Raw genomic sequence first — 16,068 nt, forward strand, 5'->3', positions numbered from 1 at the left:
CGTGGGATGAGCAAAAGCATAGAATGAACACCGGCAGGATCGGGGGGAATCCGCGGTGCGCTTTGGGAAGAAAAGAGCAGCCGTTGAGAGAGTGCCGGTGGGAAGACACGTACCAGGATACGCATGAGCGATAACAACGACCGCCGTGAACCAACATATGCCAACAATAACGGACGGTGAGAGTGTGGAAGTTTAAATAGGAGCTGGTGATGATGCTAAACGAGCACCATATGTGCGCGATTGAAGCCGGGAGCTTCAGAGAAAGCGGCCGAGAAAGCACCTGACACGCTGAAGGGGGCGTGGCAGGTGAAATCCTGACAGATAAACATGTACTGTATGTATTTTTATAGCATGCCTTCATCAAACAAATCACGGCAACGCTGTTGTGTAAAAAACCCTTCAAAAACACGTGCATGCACATTCTCATTTAATAACGCACATCAAGTACATAAAGAAATTTCAAGCACGTTAATATATTGCCGCCATTTTGATTTTCGTTTATCTCGATCATCGGTTACCTCGATGCTTTTTGGCGACCCCCTACGACATCGACATAGACACAGAAGACAATGACCTGGGGTGGAATGAACACAATAAAAAGGAGTACAGGTCATTAAAAAGTTGATTTGTTTTAGTAATTTAATACAAAACGTGAAAGTGTTTATTTCTTTTAATTTTGATGATTTTGGCTCACATTTAACAAAAACCCAACTCGGCAAAATTACTCCATAAGACCAATCCAAAATTTTAGAAAGTAAGTTAATTTACTGTATATGTACTCAATACTTGGTAGGGGCTCCTTTTGCGTTAATCACTGCCTCAGTTTGGTGTGGCATGGAGGTGATCAGTCTGTGGCACTGCTGAGGTGGCAGGGAATAACAGGTTTCTTTGACAGTGGCCTTCAGCTAATTTGCATTTTTTGGTGTCTTGTTTCTCATTTTCCTCTTGACAATATCACATAGATTCTCTATGGGGTTCAGGTCTGGTGAGTTTGCTGGCCAGTAAAGCACACCAACACCATGGTCATTTGATCAACTTTTGGTGCCTGGTAGACGACTGTGCTGACCTTGGACTTGATAAAACACAGTGGACCAACACCAGCAGATGACATGACTCCCCATACCACCACTGACTGTGCAAACTTTACACTGGACCTCAAGCAACTTAGATTCTGTGCCTCTCCTCTCTTCTTCCAAATTCTGGGACCCTGATTTCCACATGAAATGCAAAATTTTCTTTACTTTCATATGAAAAGATAACTTTGGTCCACTGAGAAACAGTCCAATTCTTTTTTTTTCTTTGCCCAGGTGATACACCTCTGACATTGACATTGATTTTTGAATGGGCCTTTTTCTACCACATTTTTTCCTTTTATTCAACTTTATATCAGTGTGTGTGTGATGAATCTATATAATGAGTTTCACTTTTTTGTATTGTATTGAATTACTCAAATAAACAAACTTTTTAATTATATTCTAATTTATTTAGATGCACCTGTAATTTGTTTTTCAAAGGTATCTGTATTTGAAAACATGCTTAAAAGTGTGTGATTTATTTGAAGGGCACAACTGAACAAACCCAGTCTTACCCACTGCTGATTACAGTACCGTCCACCCATTTCCAGACCTTCTCAGCTTCTATGTCATTTGCACCAATCCAAACTTCCTTTCCACTTCTCCACATCCCAACAAGGTCCTGGTGAGAAGGAGCAAGTAATTATAAATCCTAATAAACTTGCCACTTAAAGGGGTCTTCAGTGTTACAGCTTTGTACAATACAAAACATTGTTGTCCTGCATGAATTGAGTGTTGCAAGCACACCATTTTCTAAGTAGTCCCTTAATAAATCAAGTACCAATTATTTATTAATCAAGAAAATCTTTATCGTTAAGTATATACTCTAGTTTTTACCACGAGATGCTTGAGCACATTATTCAAATGCATTTAGACTGACCGATACAGGAGAATGCAGCTCATTCCAAATTATCATTATATTTAAAAAGAAAAACAAATCTCCCACTATTTTTCTATTTTGCTATATAGCCATTTAAAAAGTTTTTCAGCTGATCATTTCTGTAGCATCTTTAAGTAGAGTTAATTAGCTTAGATTTATAATTATAGTTGGTTACAAATGTGGACATTAAAATTGCACATTTTCCCCCCGAATTCCAACACAATGAAATTCTCCAACACAACAGAATATTCTCCAAATGGTGCATGGAACAACATACTGTATCTACAGGCCAGACCAATTAGCTTTGCAATTACACAAGTGTTTATCTTTGACCGTTTGTTAAATATGCTTATAGATTTTTACTGTACATTACATTTTAAAAAGAGAATTAACATAATTATCACTGTCTGATAAATTATTAACTGCATTTAATGTATGTAATTGTGGGAAAACATCCACAATCAAATATAAATAAATTAGTATTAGCCAAACATTTGATAATGTAAAGACATTAAGAAATTGTCTGTTTCTTTTTTACTGGCAAACCTTGACTGCTGTACCATTGAGAGCATCCTCACTAACAGCATCTGAGTGTGGTACAGCAGCTGCACTGCTTTGGACTGTTAACCCTTCAGAGGGTGGTGAAAACTGACCCAAAGTATCATCGGCACTCAGCTTCCCACTTTGGAGAACATTTACAGTAAACGCTGTCTGCAAAGGGTGAGGGGCATCATCAAAGATCCCTCTCACCCCAACCAGGGACTATTCACACTTCTCCCATTGGGCAGATGCTACAGTTCCCCTTCAGGAACTCGAGCTGTGTCGAAACGCTATGGGAACGCCCCCTGTGTGACCGCGCTCTAAACCACGTGTGTAATCTGACCAATAGGCGTTTGGAACGTGACATCATCAGCGGGCGACGTCGCGTAAACAGGAAGCTACAAATGGCTGCGAGATGGACCAAAAGCTAGCTCCTGCGAGAGAAGGTAAGCGCCGCAGGGATGCAGGGAGTGTGGCACGGAGACGCAGCATCTCGTTCCCTCGGGGAACTAGGGTTACATTCGTAACCTAGAGACGTTCCCCTTCAGGAACTCGAGCTGCATCGAAACGCTATGGGAACGAGTGTCCAATCACGCCACACTGACCAGACCCTGCCTAGAGAGTGAGGGCCTCGGGACCAGCATGCAGGACAGAGGAGCCCGGAGTGGCTCTGAGGTCAAGGTCATAGAACCTGACAAGGGTCAGCGGGGTGGACCAACCCGCAGCATCACAGATGTCCTGGAGTGGCACTCCAGCGGACCAGGCCGTAGAGGCCGCCACACTCCGGGTGGAGTGAGCTCGAACCCCGAGCGGTGCGGGGAGGCCAGAGGACCCATGAGCCGACACAATCGCATCCACTACCCATCTGCTCAAAGTCTGCTTATTGGCCGGGAAACCTTTCCTGTTAGGGCCATAGCAGACAAGCAGCTGCTCCGACTTCCTCCACGGACTCGTCCTGTGAAGGTAGGTGTCCAGTGCTCGCACCGACACAGTCGGTGCTGTCGCTCCTGGTCGGGGGCTGTAAACGGAGGAGGGCAAAATGCCTGCAACACGACCGGACGGTGGGGAGCGGTCATGAGTGGCCACTCCGCCCAGGGTCTGTGGAGCGGCCCACGTCTCTCGTGGCACATAAATTGCCTGGAGATGATGGCAGTGTTTTTGGGGTTAAAACACTTTCTCCTGGACCTGAGAGATCGCCATGTGTTGGTCCGCACGGACAATACGGCGGTGGTCTCTTACATCAACCACCATGGGGGTCTCCGACCTCGCCCCTTGTACAAGCTAGCGCGAGCGGTCCTCTTATGGTCTCAGGACAGGCTCCTGTCCTTGAGGGCCATTTACATCCCGGGTCGGTTGAATGTCAGAGCGGACGCCCTGTTGAGGCAGGGGCCGAGGCCTGGGGAATGGCGTCTCCACCCCGAGGTGGTGGAGCTCTTGTGGCGGAGGTTCTACAGAGCCCAGGTGGATCTTTTTGCGACCCAGGAGACCTCGCACTTTCCCCTCTGGTTCTCTCTCTCTCACCCAGCCCCGTTAGGGCTGGATGCCATGGTACAGTCGTGGCCGAGGCTACGCCTGTACGCCTTTCCCCCGATCGCTCTGCTCCCTGGAGTTCTGGAGAGAGTTCGCCGGGATGGAGTCTGTCTCCTCCTGGTAGCGCCTCGATGGTCGGGCAAACCGTGGTTTGCGGATCTGGTGTCTCTACTCGAGGGCCCTCCATGGGAGAGTCCCCCCAGGAGGGATCTTCTCTCACAGGCGGGCAGGACCCTGGTTCACCCCCGCCCGGAGTAAGTTAAGGGGCACAGTTCGTAACGGCCGGCCTCTCCACCGAGGTGGTAGAGACCCTTCTCCACTCCAGGGCTCCCTCCACGAGGAGGTCGTACGCCGCACGATGGCGACTGTTCATGTCTTGGTGCGAGCACCATGGCCTGGATCCTGTTAACTGCCCGGTTGGTTCAGTTCTGGAGTTCCTACAGGAACAGTTTGCCGCAGGGTTAACCCCTTCGACCCTGAAGGTTTACGTGTCCGCCATCGCGGCATATGGCACCCCGCCTGCAGGGCAGTCGCTGGGTAGGCACCCACTGGTGACACCTTTCCTCTGTGGCGCCCGGAGTCTGAGGCCCGGGATGCGACCCAGAGTGCCTGTCTTGGATCTGGCGGTTGTGTTGGCGGCTCTATCTGAGCCTCCCTTCGAGCCTTTAGCCGATGTGGCCCATAGGTTTCTGTCTTTTAAGACCACCTTCCTTTTGGCGATTTCCTCCCTGAAGAGGATCGGGGATCTGCAGGCTCTGTCCATGGCCCCGTCTCGCCTGGAGTGTACCCCTGGCATGGCCAGAGTGTTTCTCTATCCGAAACCTGGGTACGTACCTAAGGTGCCTTCGGCTCCCTCACATCGGGTCGTGTTGCAGGCATTCTGCCCTCCTCCGTTTACAGCCCCAACCAGGAGCGACAGCAACGACTGTGTCCGGTGCGAGCACTGGAGACCTACCTCCGCAGGACGAGTCAGTGGAGGAAGTCGGAGCAGCTGCTTGTCTGCTATGGCCCTAACAGGAAAGGTTTCCCGGCCAATAAGCAGACTTTGAGCAGATGGGTAGTGGATGCGATTTTGTCGGCTCACGAGTCCTCTGGCCTCAACGCACTGCTGTGAGTGTGGCGGCCTCTACGGCCTGGTCCTCTGGAGTGCCACTCCAGGACATCTGTGACGCTGCGGGTTGGTCCACCCCGCTGACCTTGTCAGGTTCTATGACCTTGACCTCAGAGCCACCCAGGCTCCTCTGTCCTGCGTGCTGGTGCCGAGGCCCTCACTCTCTAGGCAGGGTCTGGTCAATGTGGCGTGATTGGACACTCGTTCCCATAGCGTTTCGACGCAGCTCGAGTTCCTGAAGGGCGTCTCTGGGTTCTGACGTAACCCTAGTTCCCCGAAGGAATGAGACGCTGCGTCTCCATGCCACACTCCCTGCATCCCTGCGGCGCTTACCTTCTCTCGCAGGAGCTAGCGTCTGGTCCATCTCGCAGCCATTTGTAGCTTCCTGTTTACGCGACGTCACCCGCTGATGACGTCACGTTCCAAACGCCTATTGGTCAGATTACACACGTGCTTCAGAGCGCGGTCACGCAGGGGGCGTTCCCATAGCGTTTCGACGCAGTGTCTCGTTCCCTCGGGGAACTAGGGTTACGTTCGTAACCTAGAGACGGTACCTCAGAGTCGCACAAACAGACTGAAGAACAGCTGTTTCCAGTAGCTGTTACTGCACTGAGCAGCTGATTCAATACTGCATTGTTACTTTCTGTGTATTTTACACTGTTTATCCACTACACATTTTTTTGCACCATCCATAACTCACATTTGCACTACTGTACATTTCACCCATATTTATCCTGCATATACTGTATCATACACACATTCATACTTATACATAAATATATGCCATTGAGTATATGTCTGTATGCATAATCTTTGCACAGTATATTGTATATTACTATATATGCAATGTATTACTACCTACTGCACCTTCTGTACATTAATCACGCTCATCCCTGTGTGTGTGTGTGTGTGTGTGTGTGTGTGTGTGTATATATATTACACCTCAAACCCTATTTATCTAGTGTTATCTATTGTAAACAGGCACTTATGCACTTCTGGTTAGATGCTAACTGCATTTCATTGGCTATGTACATGTACTTTGCACAATGGCAATAAAGTTGAATCTAATCTAATCTAATCTATTTAATTTCAATGAAATGTGGTAAATTCACACTGTGAATTGAGTTTGTTAATTAGGACAGGATATTTGCACTTTTGCACTTTAGTGAACTTTAGTTATTGTAACACTGTTTTATGTTCTTAGTTGAGTTCTGCAGACTAACATATAAATAATCCTATAATTAATACACTAGAAATGCTACAGTAATGTTCAAACACATCGATGGTAAGCATGTAGAAACCATTGATAAGTCATTAATGTTATTTATATTTGAGTATATACTTATATATACAGTGGAACCTGGTTATCTCGACCTCGGTTAACTCGACAACCCTATTAAGTCGACGTTTTTGAAGTGGAACCGCCAAATTCTTGCTTTTTCTACGCATTTTTTATCGGTTATGTCGACTTTTTTTATGTCGCCGAACCCTGATATCTCGAGCACAGGGGGGGGGGAATTTGAAATTTTAATGTCAGTTATGTCGATCGGCGCTGTGCAGCCTCAGAAGAACTCGCAAAAGTGTCGGAAAAGTCAAACCTTACAGATACTACAGGTGTTTGTATTGTATACTGGTGAATCTCTGCTGTTAGTAAGTGCACATATGCATTTTTTTTGTTAAATGTTATGCGATGAACGGGAGCGCGGCGCTCGGCTTCAACTCCTTACCGAGCGGTGGGGTATGGCAGGGTAAGGAGCACGGCTCTCTCGGTAAGGAGTTGAAGCCGGGAGCTTCAAGCGGCCGAGAGCACCTGCCACGCCCCCTTCGGCCGTTCACGTTTGAGACTTTTCTGTCCCTCGTTTTTGGTTTCGGGTTCGGTTTTGGATCTTCCGGGTTTTCCGGCTTCTCTCTCTCTCTTCCCTCGGCATCGCGGACGTAAGTTTTTCGGACACTTTGCTTTGTGTGTTTGTGCGGATTACTTCAGCCTGATGGTCATAAGTTTTCAGAAACTTAGTTACTGTTTATTTTTCTTTTTTTCCACATGTGGACTAAATGTGAGACGGCACTGTGCAGCCGCTGTTTTTTTTTTTTTTTTTTTTTTTTTTTTTTTTTTTTTTGAGCGATCTGTGTGTTTATAATGTTGGAGAATATAATAAAGGTTTGTATGGAGAATGGATGGTGGTTTGTATTGTATACTGGTAAATCTCTGCTGTTAGTAGGTGCACTTATGCCTTTTGTTGTTAACAAACGTATGTACATTTTTATAGCATGCCTTCATCAAACAAATCGCAGCAACGCTGTTGTGTAAAAACCCTCAAAACACGTGCATGCACATTCTCATTTATTAACGCACATCATGTACATAAAGAAATTTCAAGCACGTTAATATACTGCCGCCATTTTGATTTTGTTTATCTCGATCATCGGTTACCTCGATGCTTTTTGGCGACCCCCTAGGACATCGACATAACCGGGTTCCACTGTACTTAAAAAAGTGGTTCACACTTGTATGCGCTCTGTCGCATCTGCTATTATGCACCCGCGTATTATTGGCTTTAATGATATGATGTAACTGAGAATGAAACACGACAGCCACCTACTGATAATTTACTTCCCCATAATCACCAATAAATTGTCCACATGACCTGCATTGATAATAAAGTACTATTAACTTATAAAGCGCTGAATAATGATCTGCCTCATTCCTTGGGCAAATGCTTGTTTACTTACTTAATTGTTCTACTATGCCTAGTTCTATTAAACCATGCAGATTCATTACAATTAGTATCCATGACTCAGATGCAGTGTCAGTGTATCTCTCTCTCTCTTCCCTCGGCATCGCGGACGTAAGTTTTTCGGACACTTTGCTTTGTGTGTTTGTGCGGATTACTTCAGCCTGATGGTCATAAGTTTTCAGAAACTTAGTTACTGTTTATTTTTCTTTTTTTCCACATGTGGACTAAATGTGAGACGGCACTGTGCAGCCGCTGTTTTTTTTTTTTTTTTTTTGAGCGATCTGTGTGTTTATAATGTTGGAGAATATAATAAAGGTTTGTATGGAGAATGGACGGTGGTTTGTATTGTATACTGGTAAATCTCTGCTGTTAGTAGGTGCACTTATGCCTTTTGTTGTTAACAAACGTATGTACATTTTTATAGCATGCCTTCATCAAACAAATCGCAGCAACGCTGTTGTGTAAAAAACCCTCCAAAAACACGTGCATGCACATTCTCATTTATTAACGCACATCATGTACATAAAGAAATTTCAAGCACGTTAATATACTGCCGCCATTTTGATTTTGTTTATCTCGATCATCGGTTACCTCGATGCTTTTTGGCGACCCCCTAGGACATCGACATAACCGGGTTCCACTGTACTTAAAAAAGTGGTTCACACTTGTATGCGCTCTGTCGCATCTGCTATTATGCACCCGCGTATTATTGGCTTTAATGATATGATGTAACTGAGAATGAAACACGACAGCCACCTACTGATAATTTACTTCCCCATAATCACCAATAAATTGTCCACATGACCTGCATTGATAATAAAGTACTATTAACTTATAAAGCGCTGAATAATGATCTGCCTCATTCCTTGGGCAAATGCTTGTTTACTTACTTAATTGTTCTACTATGCCTAGTTCTATTAAACCATGCAGATTCATTACAATTAGTATCCATGACTCAGATGCAGTGTCAGTGTATCTCTCTCTCTCTCTCTCTCTCTCTCTCTCTCTCTCATTCTGTGGAGTTCTCGGTCTTTTACACTAGAGGTGTTATTTCTGTTGAGGTTTCTGCTGATGCCTGTGGTGTTGACACTTTTTGCTCTGTAGACTGTTATCATGATCTTATTTGAATAGCCTTCAGTTCATTACATAACTTTATTTGGCTACTTAAACTATTTAACTTCTAAAGGGCCCTAATGCTTGTATTGAGGTTTGGCTTTAGAGCACTCACTTGTGTTTGAGAACTGACTCATGACTGTTTTGTTCTTGTGTTTCCCAGATGAGAGCCAGGGTTTACCCAGATTGTTGTTTTCAAGGTTTCGTCCTTGTCTCAGCTCAGGGAGATTATTATTTTTACACTGACGCATCTATCTCCTACATTAGGGATCAAAATTCTAAATTGAGTTTAAATAACCTTAATGAACACAAAACATGAACCCTTTATCATTTAACCATTAGCAAAGTGTTTGCTCTGGCCATGTTGAAGAAAACTGATTTTACAGTTACATTTGTGAGTCAGAGAAACTCATTTACATTTGTGAACTTTGTCATCATATCTAAGATATAGTAATAATCAGCACAGTATATTAGATTGTTAAAATGTTTCAGGGTAGACGAGAAATAAACCAATTGTGATATGGAACAGGTTCAGTGTTTTTCAAACAACAAACTCCACTTCAGTTAAAATAAAATGTAGATCTCTTCATATTCTTCTCTCTTTTACCTGTTCATCACTGCTGTTTATGATCACCAGGTCTGCTCCTCTATCCTGGCAGTCCTTTCTGCTCTCACTCCAGCTCTTCGTCTCATTAGAGATGTAATAAATACTGGAGTTGAAGTATAGCCATTTTGGTGTGTCAATGTCTTTCTCTGTACAAACAGAAGGAGCACTTTAATCACAGCACTGTGTTACAACCACAAACTGAACCCCTATACCTTTTTATTCACCATGTCTTATAATAAACTTTTTGTAATAAATCATTGTTCAGACATTTTTGATATAATAATCACATACTCAGTTGAGAGAACTTTTGCTGGAGTTCATCTGACTTTCTCTGCAGCTGGTCTCTTTCTTCAGCAAAACTTTTGCAACTAGTCAGCTTGAACCACAGTATTGCGATGGCAGCCAGCAAGAGAACGACCAGCATCATCAGACACACCACAGCCAGTCTGTAACATCTGCACCCAGAGCTGTTTGGTTCTAAGGAAAGTGATTTATACTGTATGTATTATCTAGAATTTAGAATATCTACTTTAGAATACAATAATCATATTTAGAGTTAAATCAGGTAAAATAAATGTGTGAGCATACCTGCAGTCATTTCTTTGCTTGTAGGCTCTTGCATTTTTATTTCATCTTCATTCACATAGATGTCTTCATAGTTGTATGTGCTATCCTCTTCATCAGCTGACCTTCTGTCTGAGTTTTTATAAATCAAATTACTCATCTTCTTATATAAACACTGGAACTACAGCAATGCTGGAAAAAATAACTGCGATCTATTTAACTTGTAGCTCTTTACAGTCTCTCCTGCAGAATCCAGCTCAGAAAAAAAAACTGTTATTAAAAAGGAAGTTGAGGTAAGACCTTATATTTTCTGTTTGTGTTTAAGTCTGTAGACTCATTAACACTTGCATACACAATAAGGACAAAAGTATTGGGACACCATATGTGGTTCTTCTCCAGACTGTTACCACAAAGCTGTAGACTCAATTGTACAGGACGTCTTAAGATGGCGCTATAATAGAATTTGCAATTATTTGAACTTGGCAACCCAAACCTGCTCCAGCATGGCGATGCCCCTGTGCACAAAGTGAGCTCCTTGAAGATCTGGTGTACATGCTTTGGAGAGGAAGATCTTGCTGCTATAGAGCTCTGATCTCATCCCTACTGAACACATTTGGGATGAATGTGAACGCTGACTGCACCCCAGGTCTTCTCACCTACATCAGTACCTGACTTTCATAATACACTTGTGGCTGATGAACACAAATATCCATAAACACACTCCAAAATCTAGTGGAACATCTTCCCAGAAGAGTGGAGGGAATTATAAGAGCAGTTCGGGACTAAATGTGAAACGCAATGCTCAAAAAGCACTTACCAAACTATTGGTAATGTATTGTACATGGATTCCGAGCAAATTCTACAAAAAATGTTTGAAAATACAATTGCTATATAATAGAATTTGAAAATCTCTCAATAAAGTCAAATATTGCAAGCTTAGGTTTATCAATATCAATTAATAATAATAATAATAATAATAATAATAGGGCTTTTTTTTCTCTCGACCAATGTATAAATCAAAGTAAAAAAAATTACAAACCTAAATCAGTTTGTGTTTTTCACTCATATCAGATCTAAGCATGCTGCTTATAACAGGAAAGATCATTCCAAGACAGATGGTCAGACACAGCGCAGACCTCATCCACCAAATTGTTGGGTTCACCTGGATACCAGAACCTCATTAAAGAGAACTGGTCTTCACCTTATTTTTGCTGGTGATAATGTTTTAAATAATGTAGATTTATTATGTCCATAGAAACAGTTATCATTATAAACACAATGTATTTGCTGTTTAATATTATGCATAGGATCAATTTAAAACACATTTAAAATCTAGGTCTTTTTATGTCTAAATGTGTGACCTCGGTTAAATTCAACGTCAACAGTCTGCTACACTGACTCAGGAATAAAGTTTCGCTTCTGATCATCATCACTGTACCCCGCAACATTGTATATCTGCTTCAAATGGACATTCGGTGCAACCCAGATGAGGATGAAGTTCCCTTTTGAGTCTGTTTCCTCTCAAGGTTTCTTCCTTTGCCATCTCGGGGAGTTTTTCCTTGCCACAGTTGCTCATCAGGGACAAACTTACTTACAAAGACCATATTTACTTTTAATCACCACATTATCTGTGTAAAGCTGCTTTGAGACAATGTTCATTGTTAAAAGCGCTATACAAATAAAAATGAATTGAATTGAATTAAATTTGAAACCTTGTGTTTTTTAGGAAGTATGCCCATATAAGGACTGCTAATGGTAGACTAGTCTAGGCTTGAACTGCACAGTGTGATTAGAGACATGGTGAATGTAAACTGGGATGAGGCCAAAATATCAAAACACTTAAAAAAAAAAAAAAAAAAGATAAATTACCTACAAAATGAGACCAAAAAAAAAAAGATAAACAACTAAAATTCTAGAAAATAAATCACAAAGATTTCTCTTACAAAGCCACATACACATGCTGTTCGGGATTCAAACTCAGTGGTCTAGGCTGAAAACATTTATTTTTCAAGTCTTTCTCGGTAGGTTTTTCTGAGGTAAAGGAAAAGATCTGGAGGGATCATTGTTATAGAGTATTTTGGAGAACTGGGATGTTTAGATCTCACTCTCCCCAGTCTCACACATTCACTCAAGTTTGTTGCTGGTAGTATGTTGGGCCATCTTATATTGCAGAGCTCCTTCCTGTCTATGTTACCTTCTAAAATAGTTATTAGTTAGTTAGTTATTAGTTATGTTTTCATATGTGGAATATGTAGATTACTTCAAATAATTCTCCTAGAGGCCACGGATGAGATGTTGAGATGCAACAGGGAGAAGTGTAAATCACCAACACTTTCTGTTTGAGATAAGATATAATTAAGATATACCTTTATTCGTCCCACAGTGGGGAAATTTCTCAACCCATCTTTTCTATGAAATGTGTGAGAAAGTAGAGGAGTGACTACACTATGCAGTATTTAAAAGTAGGAAATGTTATATGTGCATGCACCATTTAAAAATGCGATTCACTTAAGAACAACTATTGACCAAACGCAAACTTACTTATTAGTGATTGCAGTACTGTCTACCCATTTCCAGACTCCCTCATTGTCTCTGTCAGTCGCACCAATGCAAGCACTTTCACCTCTTCTCCACACACCAACTAATTCCTGATGAGGAAGAACAACTGATTAGGCATTCTAGTAAACTCAGACATTTTAGAATGGACCTCTAGTGACAGGGCTCGGTACAGAGGAAGAGTGCTAAATTAAAAATGTCCAGCATTAACTGTGGGTTGCCAGTAGCACATTTTCTATCGAGTCCTTTTTATGAAAAAATAAAATAAAAATTCTATTAAAAATTATGGGATGCTTGACCAAATTGTTAAGATGCATTAGTACTGACTGGCACATGGGATACATTTATGAAATGCCATTCTGATCATTTGTTTCATTTGGATATTTAAGTCAAGTCAAGTCAAGTGGTCAAGTCAAGTTTATTTGTATAGCGCTTTTCACAACAGACATTGTCTCAAAGCAGCTTTACACAAATCAACAGTGATGGTGAATGGTGTGTATTTATCCCTGATGAGCAGCCGTGGCAACTGTGGCAAGGAAAAACTCCCTTAGATGTTATGAGGAACAAACCTTAAGAGGAACCAGACTCAAAAGGGGAACCCATCCTCATTTGGGTGACATCAAGAGTTTGATCATAAATCTTTCAACAATACAGAACACTGGACAGTGAGAACTAACATGATTACTGGAGTATAAGATTATAAGTGATGTTCTTTCTGCAGTCTTAAACAGTCTATATGGTTAGTAGCTCCGAGTTTTATGAGCTCAGCATTTGTGATCACCACAGATCCAGCATCAGCTTCTCCATGCCAGAGCCTTTAAACACTCCAGGAGGTCCAATGTCAAAACTCCACACATGTAGCGGGATCCAAATGGCACTGGTACGTCTCTAGATGGTTCAGGATGTTTGTGAGTTCGGCATCTACTTCTTTAAAGGTCCGTAATCATCACGAGGTGGGAGGTGACTGGAGCTGGAGCAACCTCAGGATGCCTCGGGATGGGGAGAGAAAGAGAAGCAGTGGAGAGGAATTAGCGTAGCTGCTGTTCATGATATTAACAGCACAAGTTGATAATGTGCATGTGATCAGATGTTCTGGAGCACAAGGTTATGATGTGATGTGTGTTATGTGTAGGCTTTGCTAAAAGATATGTTTTAATCTACACTTAAATTGGGTGAGTGTGTCTGAGCCCCGAACACTGTCAGGAAGACTATTCCAGAGTTTAGGAGCTAAATGTGAAAATGCTCTACCACCTTTAGTGGACTTTGCTATTCTAGGAACTACTAGAAGCCCAGAGTTTTGAGATCTCAGGGGCGTGGCGGATTGTAGCGTGTTAAAAGACTGGATAGATACATGGGAGCCAAACCATTTAGTGCTTTATAAGTGAGAAGTAATAGTTTGTAGTCTATTCGAAACTTAACAGGAAGCCAATGTAGGGACGATAAGATCGGGGTTATGTGATCATATTTTTTGACCTTGTAAGAACTCTGGCTGCTGCATTCTGGACTAACTGAAGCTTGTTTATTAATGAAGCAGGACATCCACCTAGTAACGCATTACAGTAGTCTATTCTGGAGGTCATAAGCATGGACGAGCTTCTCTGCATCGGATATAGACAACATATTTCTTAGCTTAGAAATATTTCTAAGGTGAAAGAAGGCTGTTTTGTAACCTGATTGATGTGATTTTTGAAAGACAAGTCGCTGTCTAAAATAACACCCAGGTCTTTTACCGTTGAACTAGTGGTTACAGAACATCCGTCTAAATGCAGGTTGAGATGCTGGGCGTCTGTATACTAGTTTTTGGGCGATGAGCAAAATCTCAGTCTTATCAGAATTTAAAAGTAGAAAGTTATGGGTCATCCAATCTCTTAGTTCCTTAACACACTCAGTCATCCGGGTTAATTGAGCTGTATCGCCTGGTTTAGATGAAATATATAGCTGAGTATCATCAGCATAACAATGGAAGCTAATTCCATGCCTTCTAATAATATTTCCTAACGGAAGCATGTATATTGTGAAGAGCAGGGGTCCTAGAACTGAACCTTGCGCACGCCATAATTTACTTGCATTAGCCTGGATAGCTCTCCATTTAAATCTACGAAATGGTAACGATCGGACAGGTAGGATTTAAACCAGCTTAATGCCTGTCCCTGAATGCCGATGTAATTTTGTAAGCGATCTAGGAGGAGATCATGGTCTATAGTGTCGAATGCAGCACTAAGATCTAGTAAAACCAACAGCGAGATGAAGCCTTGGTCTGAAGCTAAAAACAGGTCATTAGTTATTTTAACTAGAGCAGTTTCTGTGCTATGATGGGGCCTAAAACCTGACTGAAATTCTTCAAAGATATTGTTCTCTTGCAGGTAGGAACATAACTGTGCAGCGACAATCTTTTCTAAAATCTTAGACATAAATGGGAGATTTGAAATTGGTCTGTAATTTGATAACGTGTTTGGATCCAGATTAGGTTTTTAATGAGGGCTTAATAACTGCTAACTTGAGGGATTTAGGGACGTGACCTAAAGATAGTGAGGAGTTAATAATATTTAGAAGAGGTTCACCAGCTGTATATAACACTTGCTTCAGTAAATTAGTAGGAATTGGATCTAACTGACACGATGTTGATTTAGCTTTGGCAATAACATTATACAGCTCTTCCTGTCCTATACATGTAAAACAGTGGAGTTGTGGAGTTGAAGGTAACACTGTCTCAGGAGATGCTGTAAGAGGTTGAACTGCCACAATTGTTTTCTAATGTTATCTATTTTTCAGTGAAGAAAATCATAAAGTCCTCACTACTAAACTGTGATGGAACACAATTTTCAGAGCCCTGATTTGTAGTTAGTTTAGCTACTGTACTGAAAAGGAACCTGGGATTGTTTTGTTGTTTTCTATAAGTTTGCTCAGATGTTCAGCTCTAGCAGCTTTTAGCGCCTGTCTGTAGCTGAGCATACTGTCTTTATACGCAATTCTAAATACCTCCAATTTAGTTTTCCTCCATTTTCTCTCCAGATTACGGGCTGTTCTCTTGAGGGCATGCGTATGACTATTATACCAAGGTGCAGGTGCTTGTTCTCTAACCTTTTTAACTGGATGGGGCAACAGTGTCTAATGTGCTAGTGAGGATAAGGTCTATGTTGTTAGCCATTTTATCAAGATCATTAGTAGTTATGGGTTTAGTGTGAAATTGAGATAAATCAGGCAGGTTATTTATGAATCTGTCCTTAGTGGTCGGAACAATAGTCCTACCAGGTCGATAGCGTGGTGCAACATGGCTAATCTGCTCTACCGGTAGTGTGTACAGTATGAGGTAATGGTCTGTGATGTCATCACTCTGAGGTAAAATATCTACATCAATG

At 42.1% G+C, this 16,068-nt stretch overlaps 1 protein-coding gene across 2 annotated transcripts in view; it reads right to left on the reverse strand.

Annotated features, from left to right (window-relative positions):
• Positions 1-16,068, reverse strand: part of LOC124382760 (CD209 antigen-like protein 2) — a 40,772-nt gene that overhangs the window by 5,637 nt on the left and 19,067 nt on the right. The window contains exons 2-6 of one of the 2 annotated variants that reach the window (XM_046844983.1): positions 12,695-12,801; positions 10,178-10,285; positions 9,881-10,066; positions 9,590-9,735; positions 1,589-1,695 (exon numbers count right to left, since the gene is read on the reverse strand). In XM_046844983.1, the coding sequence (XP_046700939.1) occupies positions 1,589-1,695; positions 9,590-9,735; positions 9,881-10,066; positions 10,178-10,211 (473 nt within the window). In that variant the 5' untranslated portion in view covers positions 10,212-10,285; positions 12,695-12,801. Of the gene's footprint in view, positions 1-1,588; positions 1,696-9,589; positions 9,736-9,880; positions 10,067-10,177; positions 10,354-12,694; positions 12,802-16,068 lie in introns of those variants that run through there. The other variant, XM_046844982.1, reaches the window with a different exon arrangement.

This window comes from Silurus meridionalis, chromosome 3 (genome assembly GCF_014805685.1).
Source record: "Silurus meridionalis isolate SWU-2019-XX chromosome 3, ASM1480568v1, whole genome shotgun sequence".
In the NCBI taxonomy this organism is placed as follows: domain Eukaryota; kingdom Metazoa; phylum Chordata; class Actinopteri; order Siluriformes; family Siluridae; genus Silurus; species Silurus meridionalis.